General features: G+C 43.4%; 2 protein-coding genes across 8 annotated transcripts; one reads left to right on the top strand and one right to left on the bottom strand.

Annotated features, from left to right (window-relative positions):
* Positions 1-717: 717 nt before the first annotated feature.
* tmco3 (transmembrane and coiled-coil domains 3) lies at positions 718-13435 on the bottom strand. Of its 3 annotated transcripts, none has more exons than XM_061225653.1 (14): positions 12866-13435; positions 10897-11571; positions 9423-9602; positions 8815-9003; positions 7643-7771; positions 6793-6885; positions 6270-6456; positions 5747-5864; positions 5575-5625; positions 3919-4114; positions 3591-3741; positions 3374-3453; positions 2903-3052; positions 718-2108 (listed from the first exon to the last, which is right to left on the bottom strand). In XM_061225653.1, the coding sequence occupies exons 2-14, from the start codon at positions 11317-11319 to the stop codon at positions 1995-1997; spliced, it is 2061 nt and encodes a 686-aa protein (XP_061081637.1). In that variant the 5' UTR covers positions 11320-11571; positions 12866-13435; the 3' UTR covers positions 718-1994. The 3 variants fall into 3 exon arrangements, with proteins under 3 accessions (XP_061081637.1, XP_061081638.1, XP_061081641.1); XM_061225654.1 differs by having other exon boundaries at positions 10897-11369; XM_061225657.1 differs by lacking the exon at positions 5575-5625 and having other exon boundaries at positions 12866-13430.
* Positions 12951-24233, top strand: dcun1d2b (DCN1, defective in cullin neddylation 1, domain containing 2b). 5 transcript variants are annotated; one of them, XM_061225659.1, is made up of 7 exons: positions 12951-13086; positions 15356-15572; positions 17284-17452; positions 18267-18397; positions 19282-19364; positions 20104-20200; positions 21411-24233. In XM_061225659.1, the coding sequence occupies exons 2-7, from the start codon at positions 15398-15400 to the stop codon at positions 21488-21490; spliced, it is 735 nt and encodes a 244-aa protein (XP_061081643.1). In that variant the 5' UTR covers positions 12951-13086; positions 15356-15397; the 3' UTR covers positions 21491-24233. The 5 variants fall into 5 exon arrangements, with proteins under 5 accessions (XP_061081643.1, XP_061081642.1, XP_061081645.1 ...); XM_061225658.1 differs by lacking the exon at positions 12951-13086 and adding an exon at positions 13708-13779; XM_061225661.1 differs by lacking the exon at positions 12951-13086 and adding an exon at positions 13757-13870.
* Positions 24234-26081: the final 1848 nt, after the last annotated feature.

Raw genomic sequence — 26081 nt, 5'->3', positions numbered from 1 at the left:
ACACAATATACCGTCGGGCCTACAGTACAATTATAAAGTGCCCAGCTTCAGGAAGATACTTTAACAACAATGTATTCCATCAATAAACTCATAAACCCATCAGAAGTACCATTACTATCCATTTAGTACAGCAGCACAGATTCCTTCAGTTTCCTACCCACACCTCTTACACAAGTTTGAGGAAAAGTACATTCATTCATCATCAAAAAAAACAAAACAACAACAGTCAAGCCACAAAATGGGTCACCAGAGCCCAATGATTATCTTTGGAAACCGTTTGGAAAATTAATAAGTGTTGGAACGCATTCCACTAACTTAGTTCCCACATCAAGTTATGATTGTAGAAAGTAATCATATTAGGGTAAATGGAGCATCTTTGGTTATGCCTGAAATACAATGCAATTTATTGTTAGCCCCATGAACTGAAATGAATATGTTGGAATAATAGCCTGTGCAAACAGCATTGTATATTTCATGACTTTTTGAAAGCTGTGACTGTCCTGTGTAAAGTGATCAATTTCAGGGCTAGCCCATTGATTAATGCATAAAGCTACAGGCGAGATTGATTCCTTCCACTGCAGGGTAGAAATGGTAAAGTGGTGCAACAGAAATCAAACCTTGCAGGGTAACCGCAGGTTAGGGAGTCATAGGGAAACAATGAAGGTGGCCACTGACTATTTTGGAATGTGACAACCCCCCCCCCCCCCCAAAAAAAAAAACTGTAAAAACCAGTAATTAAGTGACAGAGAAAAGGATACGACTATTTCTAAGGCTGCTTAGTCACAGGAAGAAACAAAGGCAATTCAGGTATTCAGAAAAGCTCTGACAAAATGTAGAAGTTAGACCGAGGTGCAATATTCAGTGTTGCGTAGGCAAAACATTTCTATATTTAATTTAAAATTTAAAAAACACATTCAGTGATGCAGAACAAACCACCTGCACATGGGGCACAGAGGGTGACTTTAGGGGCTTGCAGCCCCACCAGCTGCCATGTGCAAAATCTGGCCTTATATTCCTGCCAAGACTTTCAGCTTGGGTGAGCCGGTCATCCAACATTACACCCACTGCATCAGTTGAACATTAGCGGGGCAATAGCTGTGTTTGGTGATACAATCATGTGAATACACACAATGATCATTGCTGGGCTTGGCTTGTTGCATGCACCTACATTTCCTTGTTCACATTTCAGTCTACTGACAAAATAATGGAGCATTAAATGAAAAATAAAAGGTCAAATAACAGATTAAATAAACTATGAGTGATGTTGTAGTTAAAAGTAAAAAACATAGATAATAGAAATAGAAAAAAGCTATGTCAGCTGTATATTCCTCTGCTGTCACTTTTGTAAACACTGAGGACGTGTGTGTGCCAATGTTCTCTGTTATTCACAGTCAAAGCGCATCCGAAATATGCGTCCTGTCAAGGTCCATTTTGAGATTTTTGCCTTGCCATCAGAGGCAGCTTGCTGCAGACGAGTAGGCCTCTGACGTGCAAGTGAGACACAGTCACAGAAGTATGGTCAGACGTGATCTAACTGAAATGAGAACTAATTTTGGAGTTGATATACGTCTCATATAAAAAAATCCAACCTTTCAATTCATGTTGCATGGGAAAGAAAAGGTTTGGTCCAGATGGTACAACAAGCTTAAAGGTTATGCTCAGCTTAAATCTTTGTTCAGGGTCTGACATACTCCTCTTTAAGACAGGCCTTGGTCCAACTGGTACGAATGCACCCTGTGCTGATAATCATGTTTATAGCGAGGTACATGGTGCATAGGTGACATTTTAACTCTCATCACCTTCCTATTGTTCCCTTTCTGAACTGTTCATTATTATTACTATTCACTACTCAACAATCACAAAGAACACAGTGTTGTAGATATAAAACCGTGGAAGTATAAAGCATTGAAACCAACTGTCCAGTTAACCAACAGCTGCCCCCTGACACCACAATGACCTCTGAACCCCATGTCCTATGCCTCCTCTTCCAGGGGTCAGGTGGCAGACCTCCGCTCTGTTCTGGGGACGCACTTGAGGATAGCAACTCTCCACAAAACAGGTGCCAGGAGCAGACTCAGTGTGGTGACACTGAGGACCAGCAGATACACCTGGAGACAGGGAGAGATGTGCTGTTAAATGGCAAATGTTAATCAATGGGAGAGGGAGAGAGAGACAGAGAGAGAAAGAAAGAGAGAGAGAGAGAGACACAGACAGAACGATAGATTGCCTTTTCATTTACAACACTGTACATATCGTCAGATTGTTTATTTATACTCTTGTACTTCCTACAAAAAAGGACCACAGAATCAGTAAAAATATTTATTCAAAGACATTTCCAAAATAAAATAAACATTTTTGATTAAAGTCATATGTTGCAGTTTCAAATGCAGCTTTAAGAGTACTGTCAGAACTGGGCCCTGACAGGAATGATGACAGATACAAAAGAACCTTCTTCAGTTCAGTTAGGAAGTTAGTTAGGAAGAAATTTGCTGCAAAAAGAAGGTGTGTGTACATACGCGATTGTGTGTGTGTGTGTCCGTGTGTGTGTGGACACATGCATGACCATGCAAAGGATGTGCCTCCTCCACAGAGATAAAGCAGTGATCTTTCCCTCCCCCAAGCACACTGCATGCATGTTGCTCTCAGATAATTCAGTCACATACTTACACTGTACATATAGTTACTGTCCATCATTCCCGTGTAATACTGAACATACACAAGCAGGCACACTCACACCCATAATAATACATATATTTAGCCAGAGACATTGAGAGCAACAAAATGAAAGCCAAAAAGACAGAAAGAGTAAGGCGCCTGTAGAGACCCACACCCTGACGTTTACAGAAAGTGAGAAAGACACACAGTAGAATGATCTGGAAAACAACCAACAGAGGCCACCCACCTCTCGGGAGATGATGCCTGCTCGACGGGCGCGGCTCCCCAGGACAAAGGAGAACTCGCTGACCTGCGCCAGCCCAGCTGACACGATCCAACGGATGTGGCAGCTAGACGGGGGCAGGATTACAGACAGCACTAGCACCGCCATGACAAACTGGAGGGACAGGAGGAATCGTATATAACACACACAGACTCACATCTTTAACCTTTTGAGGAGCAGGCTTTCTGGTATGTGTTTTTTGGTATTCTAGAACTCTGTTCATTTCAATTAGCAGTCATAGATTGTTACATCAGCATTAGAATGTTCAGTTAAAAACATTCTTATCACATATACCTTAAAGTGCTAATACGCAGCTCCACATTAGATTATCCTGTATGGAGCCTCATTGAAAACAAGCCAGAAATAGACAGCCTAGGCCTACAGAGGATATTAAACAAGCCCATGAACCCGTGAGACAGGGAGGCAGTTCAGTACCTTCATGATGACCAGAGACAGAGTCAGCACCATCAGAATGGTCAACTCGTAGGCCACAAAGGTAGGGAACACATGGAATCCTGTCATGAAGAATACTCTCCGTCATTACATGTTCAATCAGCATGCTCTTGTCAATCATGGCAATTGATCTTCAGTAAAGACAATGAAGCTGGTGCTTGCTAACCCAATGTGACGAGGCTAGAAGAAGTTGGCTTACCAATGGAAGCAAAGAAAATGACGGCTAGGAAGTCTCTGATTGGCTCAATGCAGCTCAAGACCTCCCCAGTGACCATGTGACCCTGGGAGGAAAGGAGAGCTCCAGCCAGGAAGCAGCCCAGCTCCATGGAAACGCTCAGGAAATCGGTCACCTGCGGAAATTGGTGGAAAGGAGGAAGCAGGATTAAGTCTGAAGAAGAGAATGCTCACTTCTTCCTCCTCCATCTTTTCCAGCGTCAGTGGAACTTCCCACCCATGCAAAAGAGAAAGGTGGAAGAAAGAAAGAGGACTGTGCAGGATGGTCCTGAGAAGACAGGAGCACTGCTCACCTTCAGCATGAGAAAGATGAAGGCTGATGTCCCCAGCACGAGGATCTCCTTGCTGCCCTTGCACTCTGCATGCAGCTTCCTGTAGTACGGGCCAATCACGTAGGACCTGAGCAGAGCGCATATCAGCAGCACCACCGCCAGGGAGACGAGAACCAGGCCCAGCAGCAGCACAACACGAAGGCCCCCGATGACCACACTGGAACAGAGAACAACCCAACACTGACCACACTGGAACAGAGAACAACCCAACACTGACCACACTGCAACAGAGAACACGCAACACTGACCACACTGGAACAGAGAACACTCAACACTGACCACACTGGAACAGAGAACATTCAACACTGACCACACTGGAACAGAGAACAACCCAACACTGACCACACTGGAACAGAGAACAACCCAACACTGACCACACTGAAACAGAGAACAATCCAACACTGACCACACTGGAACAGAGAACAACCCAACACTGATCACACTGGAAAATAGAACAACCCAACACTGACCACACTGGAACAGAGAACAACCCAACACTGACCACACTGGAACAGAGAACAATCCAACACTGACCACACTGGAACAGAGAACAACCCAACACTGACCACACTGGAACAGAGAACAACCCAACACTGACCACACTGGAACAGAGAACAACCCAACACTGACCACACTGGAAAAGAGAACAACCCAACACTGACCACACTGGAACAGAGAACAACCCAACACTGACCACACTGGAACAGAGAACAATCCAACACTGACCACACTGGAACAGAGAACAACCCAACACTGACCACACTGGAACAGAGAACAACCCAACACTGACCACACTGGAACAGAGAACAACCCAACACTGACCATACTGGAACAGAGAACAACCCAACACTGACCACACTGGAACAGAAAACAACCCAACACTGACCACACTGCAACAGAGAACACGCAACACTGACCACACTGGAACAGAGAACACTCAACACTGACCACACTGGAACAGAGAACATTCAACACTGACCACACTGGAACAGAGAACACTCAACATTGACCACACTGGAACAGAGAACAACCCAACACTGACCACACTGGAACAGAGAACAACCCAACACTGAACACACTGCAACAGAGAACACGCAACACTGACCACACTGGAACAGAGAACATTCAACACTGACCACACTGGAACAGAGAACACTCAACACTGACCACACTGGAACAGAGAACAACCCAACACTGACCACACTGGAACAGAGAACATTCAACACTGACCACACTGGAACAGAGAACACTCAACACTAACCACACTGGAACAGAGAACAACCCAACACTGACCACACTGGAACAGAGAACAACCCAACACTGACCATGCTGGAACAGAGAACACTCAACACTGACAAAGCTGGAACAGAGAACAACCCAACACTGACCACACTGGAAAAAAGTAATACTGACCATGCTGGAACAGAGAACACTCAACACTGACCACACCGACCATACTGTAACAGTGAACACTCAATGACAACGCTGGAACAGAGAACAACCCAACACTGACCATACTGGAACAGGGAACACTCAACACTGACCACACTGACCATACTGGAACAGAGAACACTCAACACTGACCACACTGACCATACTGGAACAGAGAACACTCACCACTGACCACACTGACCATACTTGAACAGTAAACACTCAACACTGACCACCCTGGAACAGAGAACACTAAAGATTGACCAAGGAAGAGACAACACTCAACACTGACCACGCTGGAACTGTGTGAAGGCACTGGCCAGGGGGAGAGGTTCAGGTGTAGAAGGAACAGACTCACCTGTCTAGGGTCCCATTCCCAACCTGAATCATGGTAGGCATGACGGCGATGAACAGCCCAAGCTGGACATCCTGCATCACCAACATCCCCAGCAGAACACTACTGTAGTCCAACTCACCTGCACAGGTGAGAGAATACACAAATCAGACTGAAACGCATACACGTGCGTACCTCAGATATACCGTTAAAGACAAAAGTATTGGGACAATGACACATTTTTTGGCTCTGTACTCCAGCACATTGGATTCAAAAGAAAACATTGAACACAAGGTTATTGAGGGTATTTACAGTGATCCGTGTAGCCCTTTTTGTACAGTATCCCTCCGTTTTTAGGGGAGAAAAAGTAATGGGACAGCTGGCAGCTCCGCTGTTTCTTGACCAGCTGTGTATCGGTGCATAAAAAAAAGGTCTAGAGTTGATTCTAGGAGTGGAATTTGCATTTGGATTTGAATTCTGTTGCGATTGTCTCTCAACATAATGACCAAATAAGAGCAAATGCCAGTAAGGCAGGCCATATCGTTACCTTCCTTCTCCCCCCGTGTCCCCCCAGCCAGAAAGCGAGACACCAGGGGGGTGCTGGAGAGGGAGAGGCAGCTGAAGATGAACACTGTCTGAGTGGAACGGATCTGCAGCAGGTGCCCCCACAGCAGCCCTACCCCCACCATCAACAGGGTCATGTAACACGGCCCCTGCACCGAGATCCTCCACACCTGCGTGAGCACACACACCATACAAATCACACACACTTTACACACACACCGCATTACAAATCACACACACTTTACACATGCACCACCTTACGAATCACACACACACCATACACACACACACACACACACACACCATACAAATCACAGACTTCACACACACACCGCCTTACAAATCTCTCACACACACACACACCATACAAATCACACACTTTACACACACACTACCTTACAAATCACACACACACCATACAATTACACTTCTGGAAAACTACAAGCTGTAATATCCCAGAGGGAAGTGATGAGTAGGGGAAGCTTTTGCGTGTTACACCACTGTACCTTACGCAGGCGTTCAGGGGAGAATTCCAGGCCAACAACAAACAGAGTGAAGAACACACCAAATTCTCCCAAAGTCTCCACCTGTACCATGGACTGCAAGGAAGATACACAGGAACACAAAATCATGCACAGGCACAATAGAAACACACACAAACGCACACACAGTCACCACAACTAGACATATAATCCCAGTCTGTATAGAAAAGCACATTAATTGCAGAAATGCCTGCACACTCTATGGAAATACAGTCAGACATATGCACTGTGGAAACATACAGTCCCATTAGATGACCATGGAAACAGGATTAGAAAATACAGGATTAGATCAAAGACATGGGATCATAAAAGGTCAAATGAAGAAAAGGGGTCAATGTGGGGGTGTAGATTTATTTAGAGGCTTTTCCACCAAAACAACTAATGCCATGGGCATTAGAGTAGCAGATGTTGGAGACCTAATGTTTGAGAAAATAACAAGAAATGATACTTCATGCAGAAAGGAAAATACCTAATGCGCTATAAGCCAGCTAACAAAAAAAGGATCAAATAGGTGCTCTACCAGGACAGAGAGACTATATGAGACTCCTTACCCGGACAACTTCACAGGGAACAGCCCAAAATAAGAGATGGTAGAGCACAATGTGATGAATGCACTCTGTTTAATGGACAGGAGAGACAGATTAATTGACAGTTTTTGACTCTGAGGATGACTTGGTTGGATGTCAAAATGTCAGTCTCCCCTGTCCATTAAACACAGTACATTTCTTTGAGCTTGGCATTCTCCATCTACTTCGGGCTACTCCCCGTGAAGTTGTCCGGGTCAGAAGTCTCATGATAAATAAGTTAAACTTGCCTTAATGCTGTTGAGCCCGGAGGGGCCCAGGAGGACCCCACAGATGATGTGTCCGAACATGGTGGGCAGTCCCACCAGAGTACACAGCCAACCGCAGGGCAGGGACAGCATGAACAGTGACACCAGGTCCTGAGCAATCACAGATCCAAGAGGTCGGTCATTCGAAACAAAACCTCACAGTGCATTACCACTGACAATAAAGTGTGCTAAAAGGTCTGAATACTTCACAAACTGGGTCAAGCAATGGACCTGAAAAGCAACAAACCAGCCATAGTTTGTGACACTGTAATGTCAGATTTCCCATTCCAAATGTAATCAATTATAATGTATAATTGTACATCTGCATGTATAGTAATCACAGCTACTATGGTTTATCTTTTGTGTAATTTGGAGAATGGAATAGGTTTTGAATAATGCAAAAAAAAAAAAAAAGAAAGATGCATCTTGCTCAACCATGCCATTATTACTGAATGCAGTTTGTGTTTCTCTGATCTTTGCTCATCGATTACCTTTGCTTTAGACATAAATAATCACTTCCAGCTCATTTAATTGCAACTGTAAATTAATTTGTTATTAACAGGTGATTCCTGACTGGCAATTAGACTTACAACCACAAACCTCACAACAGCTTTCAATGTTCTCTCTCTCCACATGCATATGTGTAATTACACAGGGGAAAGTACAATAACAATATAGCAAACTTGTGGGTTCCCTTAAAGGACTCAACAAACACTTTTCGGTGGCTATAGCTACTTTGCTTGCCTTTTGTCATCTTGTGGTAGACACACTCACTCCTAAAAAATGCAGCTTAGCAGCACAGTGGTTTGGGAACTTGACTTGAACAAACATAGTTTCCATATCCAGATATGGAAATACATAATGTGTAAAGTGCCTGCTGCACTAGACCAGTCATCCTCGACCAGGAATCATCAACTCAGGCCAAAACCAAATCAAAATCGAGCCCTGGTTTTCTTTTCTCATAGGTAATTAGTGCGACTGAGACTGTCTTCACAACTGACTATCAGGTAAAGGGAGGGTGGAAAACCAGCAGTTTGAGGACCGTGAGTTGCTGATCCCTGTCCGAGACCAAGACATCAGGGTAAATGTAGGGCACAAGGCACAGTGCACTGTGCCCAGGCAGTAGTGTGATGTGTGACGGGTCAGGGACAGACCTGGATGAAGTGGTGGTCCGCCCGGGGCATGGTGGAGTCGCGGGGCTTGGTCAGGACATACTGGTTATTCTGGGAGTCAATGAGCATGCTCAGACCCAGGTCATCCTCCACCTCCCGTTTGGACATGTTCCTCTGGGAGTCTTCCTCATCCTCCACCCGGAGAACCGCCTCCACGTTCACTCCCTTCATCTGTCGACATAAACGCAAGTAAAATTATTAAGAACAATTCCTGCAAAAGTGACAACCAAAACACAGAAACCCCTCTACTCATAACTCAGGAAAAACATCTAGACTCCAGGCAAGAAATGTCTTACAAACACAGAAGAAAACTCTGGACATGTGCTGGCCATAGTCACACCAATATCAACCATCAAGTTTCATAAATATCTGACATGGTGTGGTTCCATGCATTTGCAGTGATCTTACCTGTTTTTGGTGAAACTTTACCTATTACTAGAACTTCTATTGTAGCCCAAGGTATGACCTTACTTACCTGCTTGTCGTAGCCCAAGGTATAGTCTTTTGTTATGGTGAAAGCTGAGGCCTTCCATATGTGTCATGTGTGAAGGTATGATCTGACCTGGTGGTGAGTGAAGGTATGGTCTTACCTGCTTGTTGTAGTCAAACACGTGGTCCTCGATTTCCTCCTCGAGCCGGTCAGCCGCCCGCCTCACGTCCTCCAGGATCTCGTCCAGTACAGACAGGGTTTTGTTCTGGTCCTGCACAATCTTCAGCGCCTCCTGCTGGTGTTTCTCTGCAGCGATCAGCTCCACATACTCCTGCTCCTCCTGAAAATGCACACAGGCAAGTCAGCAAGAAATTAGATTGGAAAAAATGATAAGTTCTCACAGTGGACTATCATTTGCTTTAACAATGATAATCTGAAATGTTTAATAGTTGGTGTTTAAAAGGCTTCAATGCTGCTGCATGAATGTGGCTGTAAGCAGTGAATTGAATCAAAATTTAGGGAAGGAATTCGATATGCTGTAATGTAAGTAATAAAAATTAAAAGTAGAACTTGTACAGCAGCAAACAGAAAACAACAATAAAAAATATCAGTGAGAAGTATACACAAATGACAGCAATAACTTAACCATGAAATACCATCGCTCTCTATGTTTTCACTTTTTTTAAGTGACCTTTGAGAAGGGCAAAGGTGCACATGGGGCAGTGGGGGGCAGCTTGACCTCTCAAACACTGCAGGAGGGGACCACTTACACAGGTTTGACAAAAATGTATGAGTCCAACCGAGCACTGAATGACACTGAACTGAAACTGAAAAGGCATAGTGAATCTTAATGAGGCCGCGGGACGAGACCAGCTCTGGAGGACCACATGCTTTCTTCTGCATCCCCTGCACTGGGACAGCACTATGGAGTAATGCTACTGTACTGCTGGCTTGCGGCGCATTGGCATTTTCCTTTTTTGAGCTGGGACAGCAGGGTCAGGGCCCTGTCATCTCTCAACAGACACCAGAGCCCAACCCAGCCCTCCCAGCCACAGTCTCTGCCACACAGAGATAGTACATTCTGCTGAGTAACGCTGTCCCAGGCCAACCTCCACCAGGGGATTTACATTCATCTAATATGTGTTGAAGCAATAGGGCTGGTCTGTTTTTATTTTTATTTTATTTTTTTCCTTTGTCAACATTCACATTTTTTCCTCCCCACACTGGGTTTTTTTTCATTCATTCTTTTTATACCTTATGTGCTCGCTATATGGGGGTTCATGCCTGATGTTTCCCCCTTTTTTCTGCTACTCCGTAAAGGACCTTTGTAGCAGTCTTCTCTGAAAAGCGCTACAGAAATAAAATTGAATTGAATTGTTATCGGTTATTTGCTTTTAAATGTACTGTGTTCTGAGAACACCATGCACCCTCCTCCTGCCAAATGGGTGATGCGAAGCAGGTGAGGGCTTGGTTAGTACTTGGATGGGAGACCTATTTTGGACATGAGACTGTAGTCTTGGGCAGCCTGTGGCCTAGTGGCTAAGGGAAGTGACTGAGACCTGGAAGGTCTGTGGTTCAAGCCCCGGTGTAGCCATGATAAGATCCATGACTTTTGTCACCCTCACAGCCCTCACCTTGATGGCAGCCTCCCTGAGGGCCTCCAGCCTCTGCCGGCTGCTCTCCTTCATGTTTACCACGTCCTTGTAGTCCCCCTGCAGGGCGCGCTGGAGCCCCACCACAGCCTGGAACACAGACTTCTCGCTCTCGTTGAGCTCCTTCTGGAAGATCTCCAGCGTGTGCACCTGGAAGAGCTTCTCAGGGCCGGAGAGAAAGCGGTCTTGCTCGGTGGCCACTATGGCGACGGCCAGCTTCCTCACCGCAGCCTTCTTCTGCCTCAGGAGGCCGGAGAGACGCCTGCAGTTCTCAGCCACCCACTGCCGGGCCTGGGTCGCCACCACGCCCCGCCCCCGGTGCAGCCGGATGGCCTGCTGCGCCACCTGGTTCTCCTGTAGCCCCGCCCCCAGGCCCAGGTACAGCAACGCAAGCAGCCCCCACATCCTGCCTGCTCCACTTCGCCTGGTCCCACTCCAAGCCTCCAGTCAGGAGACTGTGTGCAACAGAGAGATCCTGTCTACATTTTCAGTGCTGCCCCCTAGTGGCAGTGCTTGAGAGATGCAGAGGTGGTTTTGTGCGGCTCAAAGAAGCTCATTAGACTGATCTAAATATAAACTCCAAATGTGTAAAATCATCAGCGCCAAATCCGCCAAGCAGTGTGAGCTCCTCATTCAATCATTCTCCCAGCCACGTCCCTGGAAACCACATATGAAAAGAACACACACAATTTGTATGTCTCACAGGTTGTGTGCACCCACACCCAGCCAATTTAACACTCATTAAATACACAAAGACTTTATTAACCAAGCCTAGGCGTCTGAAACTGCACAGTAGTCTATCAATATCCCGGACGTCCCTCCTAGGGTTACAAGGATGGGCTCATACCTCACATTCAAGAATGCAGTAGCACCATTTACCTTCCACCTCGCAAATAGAACACGCCCACCACAGGGCAGAAAGACCGGAGAAAGGTAAATCAGCGAGCCACGTACTCCCACGAGTACACTGAATTGCGTTTAAGGGTATCATTCAAACCCTAAAACAACCACATTGCTTCTTTTCTTTTTTCTTTAAAAAAAGAACAGTGACAGTACTTTGCAATTTACAAATAAACAGTGACCATGTAGCTATCAAATTTAACTATATCAATAGTACAGCGAAGGCAGCAGAATTTAAAACTGTTCATAATCACAGCACGTATGTTTTCACATTATATCTAGGTACTGTCATGGTGTTCATTTCTGTCCAAACATTGGACCTCATCTAGCTGGCCAGTAGTTATACCTTTGTGTTTGCAATTATGGACTGTAGTGCGTGATGGCATCGTCTAATGGTCACAAAGAAAAAAATCCATGGAATCAGTCTATCACTCAAGAAATGTTCATATTGGATATGGATAAACTGTGATAATGATAATATTATGTGCAACCGACGCACCGAAACATCTGTATTGTTCTGAATATACAATCAAATAGTTGCTATCGTTATGACGTTCAATTAAAATAACATATTTGTTTTTTTTGCAAACATGATCAGTGACAACAAAAGTTTCACGTCTGTGACGGACACAGCGTTTTACGGTCGTTTAGTCTTGACAGCTCTGGTCAGAAAGACTATGACATCAGTCTGAATAGGAAAATTTGGTCCGTTTTCGGTCTTGCGCGAAAATACAGCCACGGTTTTCCTTGGACACTGACACGTTTCATCTCAGGGGAAAATGCGATTTGTTAAGGAATGAATCAGCAACGGCAGCTAGCTACCAAGCCTTTACAGATATAACTACATCCCAAACGAAGCTATCCTGCTGTTATGTTAGCTATACCTCCTTATTAAATTGTGTTCATTTAATGAAACAGAAAAGTCGATGCATTTAACGTTTGCTAGAAATATATATTATATAACTTAGCGTACCACCAGTAACATTGGTTTCACATCAGTGTGCAGTCTTGTGCCATCGTCGAATCCACAATTTTTAGCTCATCAACTTACCGGTTTGTATTCCCGAAGCCCTCCAGACCGCCCCAAACTCTACAGTAAACGAAGGCAACAAACTTCCTCTTGTGAAACCACCCCTAGCTCCCAGAATCCTACATTGCCAGCACACAGTAGCTAGTAGTTGTAGTAGGTACACAGCTGTACGATTTGACAACACAACTCAGTTCCAGGACCCATAGCTCTCCCTTCCACCGCCAAGAAATATCGTCCGGCAGGTATGGTTTTCTGACAGAAAGCATCAGTGATTTCTAAGCTTTATTCGGCATGCCATCTATGCGTTTTTTGGCGATATGGCTTCATAATAAATACTTGAAAATGAGCGACAGACAAGGTTTTTTCACATATTTCAACCTTCCTTGCTACGTTGCTCAACAGACCTGATTGACGTCAGGTTTTTACAACTTATCTACTGATAACCGCATTTAAAACTTTGCAAGGCTGTTTTGAATAGTCTGGTTAGTCTGACAATGGCATAGTCAATGCCTGAAAACAATTATTACTACATTTACTTCCGAAACATATCAATATGATCGGGTCCATACTTGCGCTCTTATATGGGATATGTAGTCTTTTTCTTGTTGTAACAGACTTTAGGATTGTCCTAATACATCCTTTATACATTTTGGATAAAACATTTGCCTCCTGTGAAGTTGGTTAATTTAACTCAGCAGTGGATTGTTTGCTTTTCATGTTGCTTCTTCTTCAATAACGTATGATATTTGCCCTCTAGCTAATGTTGGAAAAATAAAGTGTTGGCTACATGTTTTAAAAAAGAACTACAAAACCCAGTATTTAACCACTCGTACGCGCAAGCTCCTTCGCTCTCTAGCGCAATACAGACATGCTGCTGCGCATGCGTACAAGGAGCCACTGACTATCAAGTTGGTCAAACAGCGGGTGATAAAATGGTAGGTAACATCAAAATAAAGCCAAAATGATGAATTAAGCACTGCAACGAGTTGTAACGCGGGGAAGAGGGTCAGGTTGTACAGAAGGAAGGTTGGTGTTTGCGTTTGCGGGGTGTCCTTATGCAGTCCTCTTGCAGTGTCAATATTTAACAGTAGCAATTCATCAGTGGAAAAGGAAGGTCAGAGTTGTTGGTATTTTGAGAGCTGACACCAGCAGCAGTTGCTCGATACGTACCTTTCCCTTTTTGGTCTCTTACTAAGCGAGTTGGGACAGCTGGGGCCATCCAATGGTACAGGGTTTGGAACTGGGTCGCGAGTTACAGCTTTTGTAGAGCCGGGCTAGTAAGTAGGACGAAGGGAATTTACGTGATCACATTTTTGCATACAACCGAAGGGACCCCGAGCCTCCAATCAGTTTCAGTGTTGTCACGGTGTATGGCGATGACTGTGTTTTTGCTTTCTTGTTTTTTTATTGGCTAATATCACTGTCGCACAAAAGGCATTTTTGTTTTAGTCAGCTAGGTAAATGGCTAGACGTTTCCAGTTTGACAGTCGAATCCACCTTTGTTATGACAGCAGATAGAATACTGTTTACACCGCGTACATCAAATCAGAGAATATAAGTGGCCGTAACAATACGAGTGTGTTTCTGCATGTTTGACATATATTCTTCCGAATTCAGTTACAATTCGATTGCTCGATTTCACATTTGGTAAAATCTGAAAGCTATCAGCAGTTGTGTATTGAATGTAGCTTATACATGTGCTTAACTTCAAGAGAAATTTCCGGCATTGTAAATGTACACCCTGGTCATATCCTTGGCGTTGTCAAGGCTGACTCGGCTAGTTCGAAAATATCCACGTTTTGCAATGCAGTCCGAGTTGCTTTCGAAGGCAGATCCAATGTGCTGCCGAAGAGCTGCTGATTAATCCTCTCTCATTGCTTGATATGACGTCTTTAGATGTTTTAACGTTACACAACACTTGCAGGTTGTTCTGAGCAATGTTGAACTGTGTGGCCACTGTTGTACTTTAAAAACAGCAGTGCCTACTTGGTTAGCTTATTGTCAGCTGTCAACTGTGTGTGTGTGTGTGTGTCTGTGACAGAGACAGAGAGTAACTTGTTATTTGTTGTTATGCTACATTCTTCAATAGTGTGATTAGTGATAATTTGGAGATTGTGTTTCATCTGGAGATCAGTGTACATGCACTGCATTAATTATACTCTCTGATCTATGCTGTACAATGTGTATACTGGCGCTGATCAGCCAGAATACATACAAAATAGTGACAAATATCTCCAGTCCTTGGCTGTCCGTTTTTTATACATAAAGACAACACTCCATGTCCGGCCATCTATTATTCTGTTCTGCTGTTTACTCCAAATTATATCAAAGGATGTTTCTGTGAGACCTATGGTCTAAAATTCTGTGACGTTGAAGAACCTGTCAAAATTAACAAGTGCAACGTGCAGATGTAGTGGGGCTGGATAGGGACTGGTGAATGAGTCATAGGTCTGTCACACAGTGCAGATTGGGGTGTGTGTGTGATCGACATTGCTTTGCCTCTTTTTGCAGCATAAACTGAAGTCGTCGCAGAAGGACAAGGTTCGTCAGTTCATGTCCTTCACACAGGCAGGTGAGAAGACAGCGGTATACTGCCTGACACAGAATGACTGGAAACTAGAGGTGGCTACAGACAACTACTTCCAGAACCCAGACCTCTACCACAGGGAATCCATGAAAAACTCAGTGGACAGAAAGAAGCTGGAACAGCTTTACAACCGGTACAAAGGCAAGTTTTCAGCATTTCACAACCCCCCCCCAAGAGCGCTGAGCACCAACTGTACCCACACTCCCAAGGCTAATAAGAGCATCCACAACCTGAGCTTCAGGAGGCTGCTTACGGTTTTGCCCACACCCTCGCAAGACCCGAATGTATGTCGGGCATCTAACTTTTAATTTTTCCCCACAAGTTGAAGGCCCAGTCACGACTAAGTCCATCCTCACAGTCTTGTCAGTCTCTGGCAATGCAGGAGACCACAGACTGGAACAGGTCCTCATAGACTGTCCGATCCGCACAGCCATCAACAGTCAGCTAATGGCTGTTGAGGCAGGGAATACCCTGCAAACCGAAACCATTCCTCCCTGGAAGCACTATGACCAGATACAGTGGCAAAAGAAAGCCAATACCCATTACATTACATTATTGGCCTTTGGCAGATGCTCTTATCCAGAGCAACGTACAGTTGATTAGACTAAGCAGGAGACAATCCTCCCCTGGAGCAATGCAGGGTTAAGGGCCTTGCTCAAGGGCCCAATGGCTGTGCGGATCTTATTGTGGCTACACTGGGATTCGAGCCCCCCACCTTGCCTGTCCCAGTCATTTACCTTAACCACTACGCTACAGGCTGCCCCTTTCTTTCCCTACTTTCAATATTTTTTCAATTTCTTGACTTACAGCTGGGAATTACATTGCATTAAGTCTTGACTTTTTCTACCTTTATTCGCACATTACCTACAATTTCAACTGAAGATAAAATTCTATAAATTTCAGAAAATCTATGAAAGTGACGAGAATATAATTGAACTTTATATAGGCCCTGTATGTGTTTCCCATATTCACACAGTCAGGCCTTGCTGTGGCGTTTTGCATTCACATTCAAATTAAACAAATTTGGGTTTTACTCCATTATTGCCAATGAAACAATGAGCAAGAAGTAGTTCAGGATTATTACATTGCAGATTAATTACAATATAACATTAATGACTGAGTGATTGGGTAATTGTCATTAATAAAGACATTGTCGCTTGCCATTCAGAGAATGGGGCATGATTATTCTGTACCTATTGATGTTCAATAAATAGGACAATGTAATAATGACACAATACACTTTATATATTTTAATTGATTTGAATTCAATTAGACTTTTAAAGATTTCTAAAATTCCTTCATTTTATAATAAGAAAATATTTGAAACTTGTTTCCCATTTGCATATGCAAAGGACTTCTCCCAATACGTTGCATTTCTTTTGTGTGAAACTTTGACACCGCAATTGTTTTTGTTATTCAAGAAAAACTTTTACACTGATAACATCTACAAGTATGTGCATTTCCTCCCTGAAACACATTGAAACGGCAGCACTCAGCTGGTGAACTGAAGTGTAATTTCAGTTCCATTATTTTATAAAATTTCAGGGAACAGCAACGGAGAGTGGAGAAAATGACTATCCTGAGATTCTGAGATTCTATCAGGAAAATGGATTTGGCAGGAGCAGTTGTATATTGTGTGTATGTTGCAGTGTATTGTGTGGGGTGTGTAATGTATTGGCACAGTTGTATATTGTATGTTGCGGTGTATTGTGTGGGGTGTGTAATGTATTGGCACAGTTGTATATTGTATGTTGCGGTGTATTGTGTGGGGTGTGTAATGTATTGGCACAGTTGTATATTGTATGTTGCGGTGTATTGTGTGGGATGTGTAACGCAGTGCTGCTCTCCTCAGACCCCCATGATGAGAATAAGATCGGCATCGACGGGATCCAGCAGTTCTGTGATGACCTGACTCTGGACCCAGCCAGCGTGAGTGTGCTGGTGGTGGCGTGGAAGTTCCGGGCCGCCACCCAGTGCGAGTTCAGCCGGAAGGAGTTCCTGGAAGGCATGGCGGAGCTGGGGTGAGCGCTGACCGCTTGCTGCTCTGTCCTTCAGCAGAGCGGGAAAAGCCCTGGGCTCAGAATGTAAACGGCTCTGTTGGAAACCGCCAACTTTGCATACGACTCATATGACATTTCAATGAAAATCAGCCTGAAATTTAGTATGAGTAGTATGTGGTTTCCAACACAGCCAATGATTCTTCTGCAGTGAGCAGTGAGCAGATTACACTCTGTTCTTTTGGTTGACAACTCTAATTTAGGGATACTCAATCTTACCCAGAAAGGGCCAGTGTGGGTGCAGGCTTTTGTTCCAACCAAGCAGTTGATCCTACTAATCAACCAGTAGCATCTTTGCTTAGGACTTTGATGAGTAGAATCAGGTGTGTAACTGCTTGGCTCTTTCTGGGTAAGATTGAGTATCCCCGCTGTTCATTCATTTGCATACAGCCAAGGGTTTTAAACCAAATACACAGGTGCTCCAATGCTGCAAAAAAATGTTTAAGTCTTCAAATGAGAAATAAAATCTTATTTGGAAATATTGGCTTGTTTTAAGTTACTTTTTCAAACTGGCTCACCTCATTGGCAATATTTTTGTCTTATTAATAACAAAAATAATAGAAATAAGATTTCAAGTCTTCTGTTTAAGTATTTTTATAAGACTAAAAAAAACTTGTTGAGATTGACTTTTTAGGTTTTGTAGTGATTTGCAGTGCAATGTCACAGACCTGTCATGGTTTCGGCATCTGCACTGTTGTGGCATGATAATTGTGTGTGTGTGTTATGTGTGTGTCTGTGTTTTCTGACGTTCTCACCCATACCTGTCCCTCCTCTTCAGCTGTGACAGTCCAGACAAGCTGAAAGCCATTCTCCCCAGACTAGAGCAGGAGCTGAAGGACAGTGGAAAGTTCAAAGACTTCTACCAGTTCACCTTTAACTTCGCCAAGAACCCGGGGCAGAAGGGGCTAGGTAAGTGGAGGAGCCCCACGGGGGGAGGTGTGCAGGGGGACGGTTTGGGCTGTGGAGCAGTCTGGAGGCTGATAAGCCAGTGTGACAGCCCTGACTGTTGAGAGGAGGAGTTGGGAATGGAGAGTGGAGAGAGCAGCGCTGTGGGAAAGAAGCCGTCAGCTGTCCTGGAACGCCACGGCAGTGGAGGAGGAAGTACAGTTCAAAAAACCGAATCCAAACGAGTATTTTTGTCTTTAGATCTTGTTTCTGTTTTTGCTAAATACGACAAAAAAAGATTGCCAATGAGGTGAAACTGTTTTACTCACTTCAGTATTTGCCAATGGGGTAGGGTAGATTCACTCAAGTAAAAAAACATATCAGGCTAGTACTTTCTTTCTAAAAAAAAAAAAAAAAAAGGTTTTTCGTGTCATTACAAGATTAAAACACTTGTTAAAACAGCGTTCCTACACTGCAAAACAAGTCTAGCCCTGAATAGCTTTCTGGGATCAGAAGGGTCTGCAGTGATTGAGGGCAGATGAGTTTGTGTTGTGCATATGTTTGCTTTTCATGCATTCTTGTAGATGAACTCAGGTCCATTCAGAATAGGGATATGCATTTTTGTTCAGTTTCCAGATCAATTTCTAGATAGTAACTGTGTCTACTTCAAGAAGAGAATGCACACTTTCTTGTTTTCAAGGAAAAGCCTTTTTTTAAAAGGTTAAAAAAGTAAAAGCAAAGATAACCTCTATGGGAGGGATGTTTCATATTTTCTTTTTGTATCTACAGCAAGCCTAAACATTTTTCTCAATGTGGTGTGAAGTAACTGGTGTTCATGACATGCTCATTTGGCTGTGTGATTTGTCAGTGGACATTGAAGAGTGTTTTTCCTGTTCTCCGTGTTTCAGATTTAGAGATGGCTGTAGCTTACTGGAACTTAGTTCTGACTGGACGCTTCAAATTCCTGGACCTCTGGAACAGGTTTCTATTGGTGAGTGTGCACACATTTACAACGAGCAAAAGGACAAAGATATGGTACAATAGTATAGATTTATTCTCCTAATTAAAAGAACAATGAAGATATTTTGAGATAATATAAGAGATGTTGTGTGTTTTTGGAGTCCTTGCCCAGCACCAGGAAAACAAACTTCTCATTCACGCTTCAGTTAAGATATCTGAGCTTTGCTTGATATTTCCATTGTAACCGTATGTGAACTACAACAGTAACAAAGGCTCAGTAGGCTCAGCAAATATGTTGCCCAGGTTACCAAGACTCTTGTAAGATATTAAAAACTACAAGTTCCATGATTCACTGAGGTACTTGGTTTCCATCTGCATAATCTTCATTGGCAATCACAATTTATGCGTGAGCCTTTAAAGCTCATCCGACCAGAGACAGGTTTAGGAAAGTATCTCTGATCCTGCTCACTAGAGCCAGTCACATGGAGGAGTTTTGTTATTGTTCAGCTGTGACATTGTCAGTTAATCTAGAGCAGTTGCGATATCTTCTGCCTGCCTTATTAAGTCTCAGCCTAAATACTTTCTGCATGTTTATGAATAGGCCTTTATATGCAACTGCCGAAATGGAGGAATGTAGAATGAAAGTATTCAGTAACGTTATTCCTGTAATATTGGGGCGATACTGTGATACTGTTGATGCATCAATATTGAGATTCAGCTGGGCTTCCATCGGTCCTGCGCTTATCTTCATTTCGTTCTGTTGTTCGAAGGAACACCACAAACGCTCAATTCCCAAAGACACCTGGAACCTGCTCCTGGACTTTGGCAACATGATTGCTGATGACATGTCCAACTATGATGAGGAGGGTGAGTGTGTGTGACCAATTCTTTGGCTTTATAAAATTCAGTGGTCAATGGTCTAAACCCCCAGACCTGATTTATAATTGATAACCAGCAGGGGGAGTTTCAGCCTCTTTAAAATGGTGTTTAGTGAACTCTTATGCTGTGTTGGCATTACAAGCATTGTGTCTCTGTGTACGTGTCAGGGGTCTTTTGGAGGCCCTGTTTCCTGATCCGACATGTCTGCCCTCTTTGAAGCGGGACATTGCATTGCACAAGAATAGGCCTTGGTTCTATTCATAGCGTGCATACCACCACCAGCCAGTCCACTGGCTGAGGAGGGAATTCATGTGCCATCAAACAATAGTTTTCAAATAGTCTGCCCACCGACGGCAAGAGAATAAATGTGCTAGCACTGCAATAGCACACCCTGAACTTTTTAAATGTAGCTTTGTTATTTACAGAGCCTTAACCTGGAAAGTATTTGCCTGATGAAGTGTTGAGATCAAGTTGGAACGATGATTGTGTTGGCCATGAAGCTGTCCCACTAATTTGAGATTCCTCTGTAGTCTAGTTAGCAATTGCATGCTTGGTAGGAAACTTTAGCTAAGCCCGACTTCAAGTTAAGAAGGTTATAAAAACTGGAGGTATCTAAGCTGTCGAGCTGAATGAGTCTTATGCCTTATGAGACTGAAGTTTACTTTGTGTTATAATGCTATTTTATGTTGGGTCCTTGGATTTTTTGTAATTTTATCCCTGCAGCGTAGAAACATGGCAGTATCAAGGTTATACATATTTTAATAAAATAATGCAAACAAAATATCTGTATTGGACATGTGTGTGAATGTGTGGAAAGTTGAAGATCATCTTCTGCTGATTCACTTGTGTATGCTTGTACAGCACAGCCTTGTGGTTGGTTATATAATATTAGAATGCTTATGCTTTTTCAGTTATCATCTTACAGCCCGGTGACATTTAACAGACTAGCTTTCATTTTGTTGTATTGCAGTCCTGCAGCATTAACATGTACGCATAGCTTTGTAACTCTCACGCAGTGAGAGCTGTCTGGAGGCAGGGTCTTTTCACCACATAATTGTACGCTCCTATGATATTGGCTTGATCTGATTGGTCCAAGTTGGCACTGCTGCCGGTTGATTGGTGGAGCCCTTGATTGAAGTGTCACTCCTTAAATCAGTGAAAAGATTGAATTGACTTTGTTCCCTCTTTGTTTCCCTAGGGGCATGGCCTGTCCTCATCGATGACTTTGTGGAGTTCGCACGGCCAATCGTGACAGGGGGCAAACACAAAACTCTATAATCACTGCCTGGCAACAGAGGGCTTTTATCCCTTTATTTTGACTTTTTTTGTTGGTTTTTTAAAAAGTGGCAAGAAAGGAAAACGAGAAGAAAAAAAAAAAACACTTGAAGTTGTGAAACCGCTCTACCGTCAGTAACGCGAAAGTGCAGGGTGAGGACAACCAGGCAACCAATCAGGCGCCGGAGTGGAAAAGAACCGCCTTTTTCTGTCTTTCTTTGGCTGGAGTTGCTACACACACTGCACCTGCCTCTACAGCAGGCGGGGGGAGGGCGGGCCAACACGGTCCCCTCCGAAAAACGCGTCTGCTCCCGCCACCATCGCCCGGGCAACGCCGTTGGGCGGGGCGCTGTGACTGCACCCCCCTCCCCCGGGGAGGCCCCCCCCCGCCTGCTCTTGCTTTACGTTTTGGGAGGGGTGGGGGGGCTGGCGGCTGTGTGATATAGGGCAGATTCTGCATGCTTTTTTTGTACAGTGAACAGTGTTCAGGACACGTCTATGATCTGACTCAGACAGACCGTTTGACAGGGCAGCATGCAGGTCAACCCCTGACAACACCAGCAGCGACGCTACAACTAAAGCTGTAATATAATGTATCTATGTAGAGAGTATTATATATATACATATATATAATATAAATTCATGACATATATAAGCAAAAGGTATGAAAGAGAAAAGTATTTGTGGTGTAAATTAAACCCTCAGTTATACACTTCATTTCATTTTGATTTTTGTGATGTTTTTGTCATTTCGTGTTTACTCTGGGAGGTCACTGAGGATCACAGAAGTCGCAACGCTTCCTAACACCTGCCCCACGCTAAGCACTGGTTGTCAATCTCTGCTCAAACATGAACAGAAACCTAATCGTTCGTGTTCAAACCCGGTGTGTTCCCTTAATGTACACTTTGCTTCTGTGGAGACATGTAAGGTGTGGAGATATGCTCTCAAAGCACTGACCCAGAATCAGCTGTAAGGGTTGTCAACTGTAAGGGTTGGATTCGGTGTCAGTTAGCCACTAAACACTTGTCCCCCCCCCATTCAGATTGCTGTATATTATGTTTATTTATTTTTAAGATGTTATGGAGTTGTCTGTTTTAATTGCCTTTAGAGGTAATCTTTTGAATATGTACCTTTTCACATTTGGGAATGTGTAGTGTTCTTTGTAGTCATTGGTACCTCCTCCTTAGAGCCCCCCAGCACCATTTTGGGAATATCAAGGAGCACAACAGCCTGACGCTATTCCCAGACAAAGTGTGTGTGTGCGTGAGTGTATGCGTGTGTGTAAGGGAGAGAGAGACAGAGGGAGTGTGTGTGAGAGATCTAGTGTCTGTGTGTGAGTGTGTGCGTGTGAGTGTGAGACAGTGGTAGCACGTGTGAGGGAGAGGCAGATGGGAGTGTGTTCGTGTGAGATCTAGTGTATGTGAGTGAGAGTGAGAGTGTGAGAGAGAGTAAATGGGTGCATGTGGGGGCTACATGTCAGTGAGATGCAGAGCCCATGCTTGCATTAGATCACGTTATTGATCAGAATGACTCCACAACTAAAGGTTGCTTTATTACCTGGACCTCCTAGGTGACATGCCCCTCTGGGCTGTGGAGCAGACCTGCTTCAGGAGCTCTCCATCTCTTTAGACGGGACAGACCCCTCTGTCTACCCACAGTGGGACACTATCAATTTTCCAAAATGTGTTGTTTCTTGAAATGCATATCAGCTTCTATATTATTTTATTCTGCCACGAGTGTTAGTTCTGCTCTGTGTGTTTAGGCCAGCAGTGCACCAAGCCTGGAGCCCCAAAGGCCTCCTGCCCACAGGGACACACGGGCTTCCGGCATGTTCCATCTCCCCACTCAGACCCACAACATCCTCTGTCTGAACCTGCAGAAAGAAGTCAATGCTCAGGAGGACAGAGGGTTTCATTAAAAATATTTTTTTAACTGCAGGCAAAATGAGATGTAATTACAGCTACTTATTTCAAGCCAATCACTGGACCTTACATCCTTTTTAACAGGTTTTGTAAATGGGCCTTTTTTTATTTACATCATGTCTTCCTCGCTTCCACCCTGTCATCCCTTCTTGGTTCTGGCTTGGTTCTGTGTGTGTGTGTGTGTGTGTGTGTGCGAAAGGGAGGTACTATAACATGCAGAACCCATGCTCGCAGTAGATCACGACTGATCAAGATGACTCCTCAACTAGATTGAGTTATACAGTCCAGGTACTGGATTAAACAAACGTATCTGCAGCGCTTAGCGTTGCGCCGGTACTTCCTGTGCAAAGCCACGCTTCTGTCTGGCTGAGGCACTCCTGACCAGGCCCCAGGAGTAGAATTCTACATGTAGAGTTTAGCCGTGGCAAGCCTTGTCATTTCCCATTGGCTTCCAGATACACTGTCATATTGACCAATCAGGTCTCGGTGTTGGGCATCATTGGCTTGGAGTGCTAAGGGGGTTTTAGGGTGTGGGAGTTTTTTGGGGGGTGGGGGTTCGGTGTGAGGTTAGACTGAGGGCTGAGGGAGACCCAGAGGGGAAGGTACTGTGTCTATTTACATGAGTGCAGAACACCCCAGAGGTCAAGCAAAGCCCAAATATTATTATTAGTTAGTCCATTATTGTTATTAGTCTTTTTTTGTTGAAATGTTATTTTAAACATTTGTTAAATTGCTGCTGTTCAAATATTTTCTATTCACAAATGGAGAATGTCAAAGCATGTTTTTCAGCAAAACATAATAAAGCTACTTCAGGCCACTCTGAATTTTGATGTCCGATATTTTCATGGTTATTGAGAGAGTTCAGCCTTCAACAGCAAGAGCAATGGCAAAGTCCCTTTTGGTTTTCAGCTTTTTATATGTGTATATATAAAGCTCAAGGCTCCAGTTACTTTTTACCATATGAAAACCAGTGATTCATTTGAGCCTGTCTTAACTTCCAGTTGCATAACATGTGCTCATTTAGCCTTGACTGTAAGGGTATTTCATTGTTTTACAATCATTATATGAGCTTTAAATGGGCTGAGTGATGTAGCCTATTTCGAGACTTCAACTGCAATCATATTTCATTGCTTACGGATACATTATTGTGTAGACAATTAGAACAACAAATGTTTTTGTATTTTATCTATGTTTGCTAGCCATTTTCATTCCATAAAAACGCTGTTAAAATACAACACAGTCATCTTTAACCCAAATACTGCTTAATACATTCTGGTGGCTTGGCTCTGCCTGTCAGACAGGTAGCCTATTAATATACTGTATCAATAATGATATGAAATGGGCAGAGGTATTGGATTTACATTGTAGTTTAAATTCATATGGCCTGCTTGTATTACATAGAAGCACCAAGGAAACGCTGTACACAACATACTCACAACAATGTAGCAGGTCACCTACTGTGCATTCAGTATGCAAAATTGAAAGCTGATTTTCTGTCCTGATACAGAAGATGGAACATGACTTTTTTAGCTACTGCACCTTAATTTTGGCAATGAAAGGAACACTTGCATTGTTACTGGGTAGTCTAAATGCCTTCAGCCATGTGTAAATCTTTATTTAGAGTGTTACAAAGCAGCCCTGAGCATCACCTTAATGACTTCAGTGGCAGTATTCCATCTTTCCCATAAGCAGCTGTAATTATATTTTGAATGCTTTCATAGTCCACTTGTTTAAACTTTAAATTTACGTCTAATTTATGGGCAGTTAAGGTAAAAAGGCTGTCTGAAGCCTGTCGTCTGACAGGGAGACATGGGTTAAGATCCGTTAATGAATGCAAAGTGAAAAAGTGTTTGTGAAAAATAATCCTTTCTGTTGTGGTCTATTGCTCAAGTCTGAGTGCTGTGTAAATGGATGGCATGGAGGCAAGTCAATCACTGAAACCTTTTTAAAGATAACTGTGTAGAACATGCTGTTTTAACTAGTGTTTTTACTAATTTTAACCAGAGATGTACAAGTAATGCAGAATCCCCTGAGGTATGCCAGTGCATATGCATAAGTAGGAAATTGAACTCGAACTAGCAGTGCCCCCCCCCCCCCCCCCCCCCCCCGATATCCCTCATATCTAACCCAAAAACATAAAATAAAAATAATAATAATACATTTGCACTTACAATGACTGTATTTTTTGTTTAAGACAACATGTGTATTTTACTAGTTAAGGATGTGATGCTTTAACTTGTGGAAGAACCTATGCACTTGTAAGTCGCTTTGGATTAAAAGTGTCTGCCAAATGACTAAAATGTTTGTGTAAAAAAAAAAAAACTCCAATCATTAATTTCCATAGTGCTCAAAAGTTTTTTACTTAATCAAAATATTCAGTTATGTATCATTTGCATTTCTTGTGTTAAATAGAGGTCATTGTATTTGATGACATAAATCATGGTCACATTCTCGAATTATCCATTCAGTGCATCCTCCAAAATAAAGAGAAAGCACTGAAGAATTCATAATTTAAATAAAAGAGGGTTAAGAGAGGACAAAGCAGACACCAGGATTAATTATGGGATACTGCATTTACAAGAAGACCTTAAATGGTTCTACATTAGCTCCGAAAACCACAAACATTTGAAACATCCCACAGTGCAACACTACACACACAATTGGAAAAAGTA

This window comes from Conger conger, chromosome 17 (genome assembly GCF_963514075.1).
Source record: "Conger conger chromosome 17, fConCon1.1, whole genome shotgun sequence".
NCBI lineage: Eukaryota > Metazoa > Chordata > Actinopteri > Anguilliformes > Congridae > Conger > Conger conger.
Note: the sequence above shows the minus strand (reverse complement) of the source record. Positions and strands in the feature narration are given on the sequence as shown.

What these genes read in the sequence shown, in the direction of transcription:
- tmco3 (XM_061225653.1), bottom strand. Translation starts at nt 11,319, where the DNA reads ATGTGGGGGCTGCTTGCGTTGCTGTACCTGGGCCTGGGGGCGGGGCTA. An exon ending in CATTTTCTTTGCTTCCATTG is followed by an intron (nt 3,454 to 3,590) that starts GTAAGCCAACTT and finishes TCTTCATGACAG; the next exon opens with GATTCCATGTGTTCCCTACC. An exon ending in TGTCTCTGGTCATCATGAAG is followed by an intron (nt 3,053 to 3,373) that starts GTACTGAACTGC and finishes CTGTCCCTCCAG; the next exon opens with TTTGTCATGGCGGTGCTAGT.
- dcun1d2b (XM_061225658.1), top strand. An exon ending in GAAGGCATGGCGGAGCTGGG is followed by an intron (nt 17,453 to 18,266) that starts GTGAGCGCTGAC and finishes CCTCCTCTTCAG; the next exon opens with CTGTGACAGTCCAGACAAGC. An exon ending in GTCCAACTATGATGAGGAGG is followed by an intron (nt 20,201 to 21,410) that starts GTGAGTGTGTGT and finishes TTGTTTCCCTAG; the next exon opens with GGGCATGGCCTGTCCTCATC.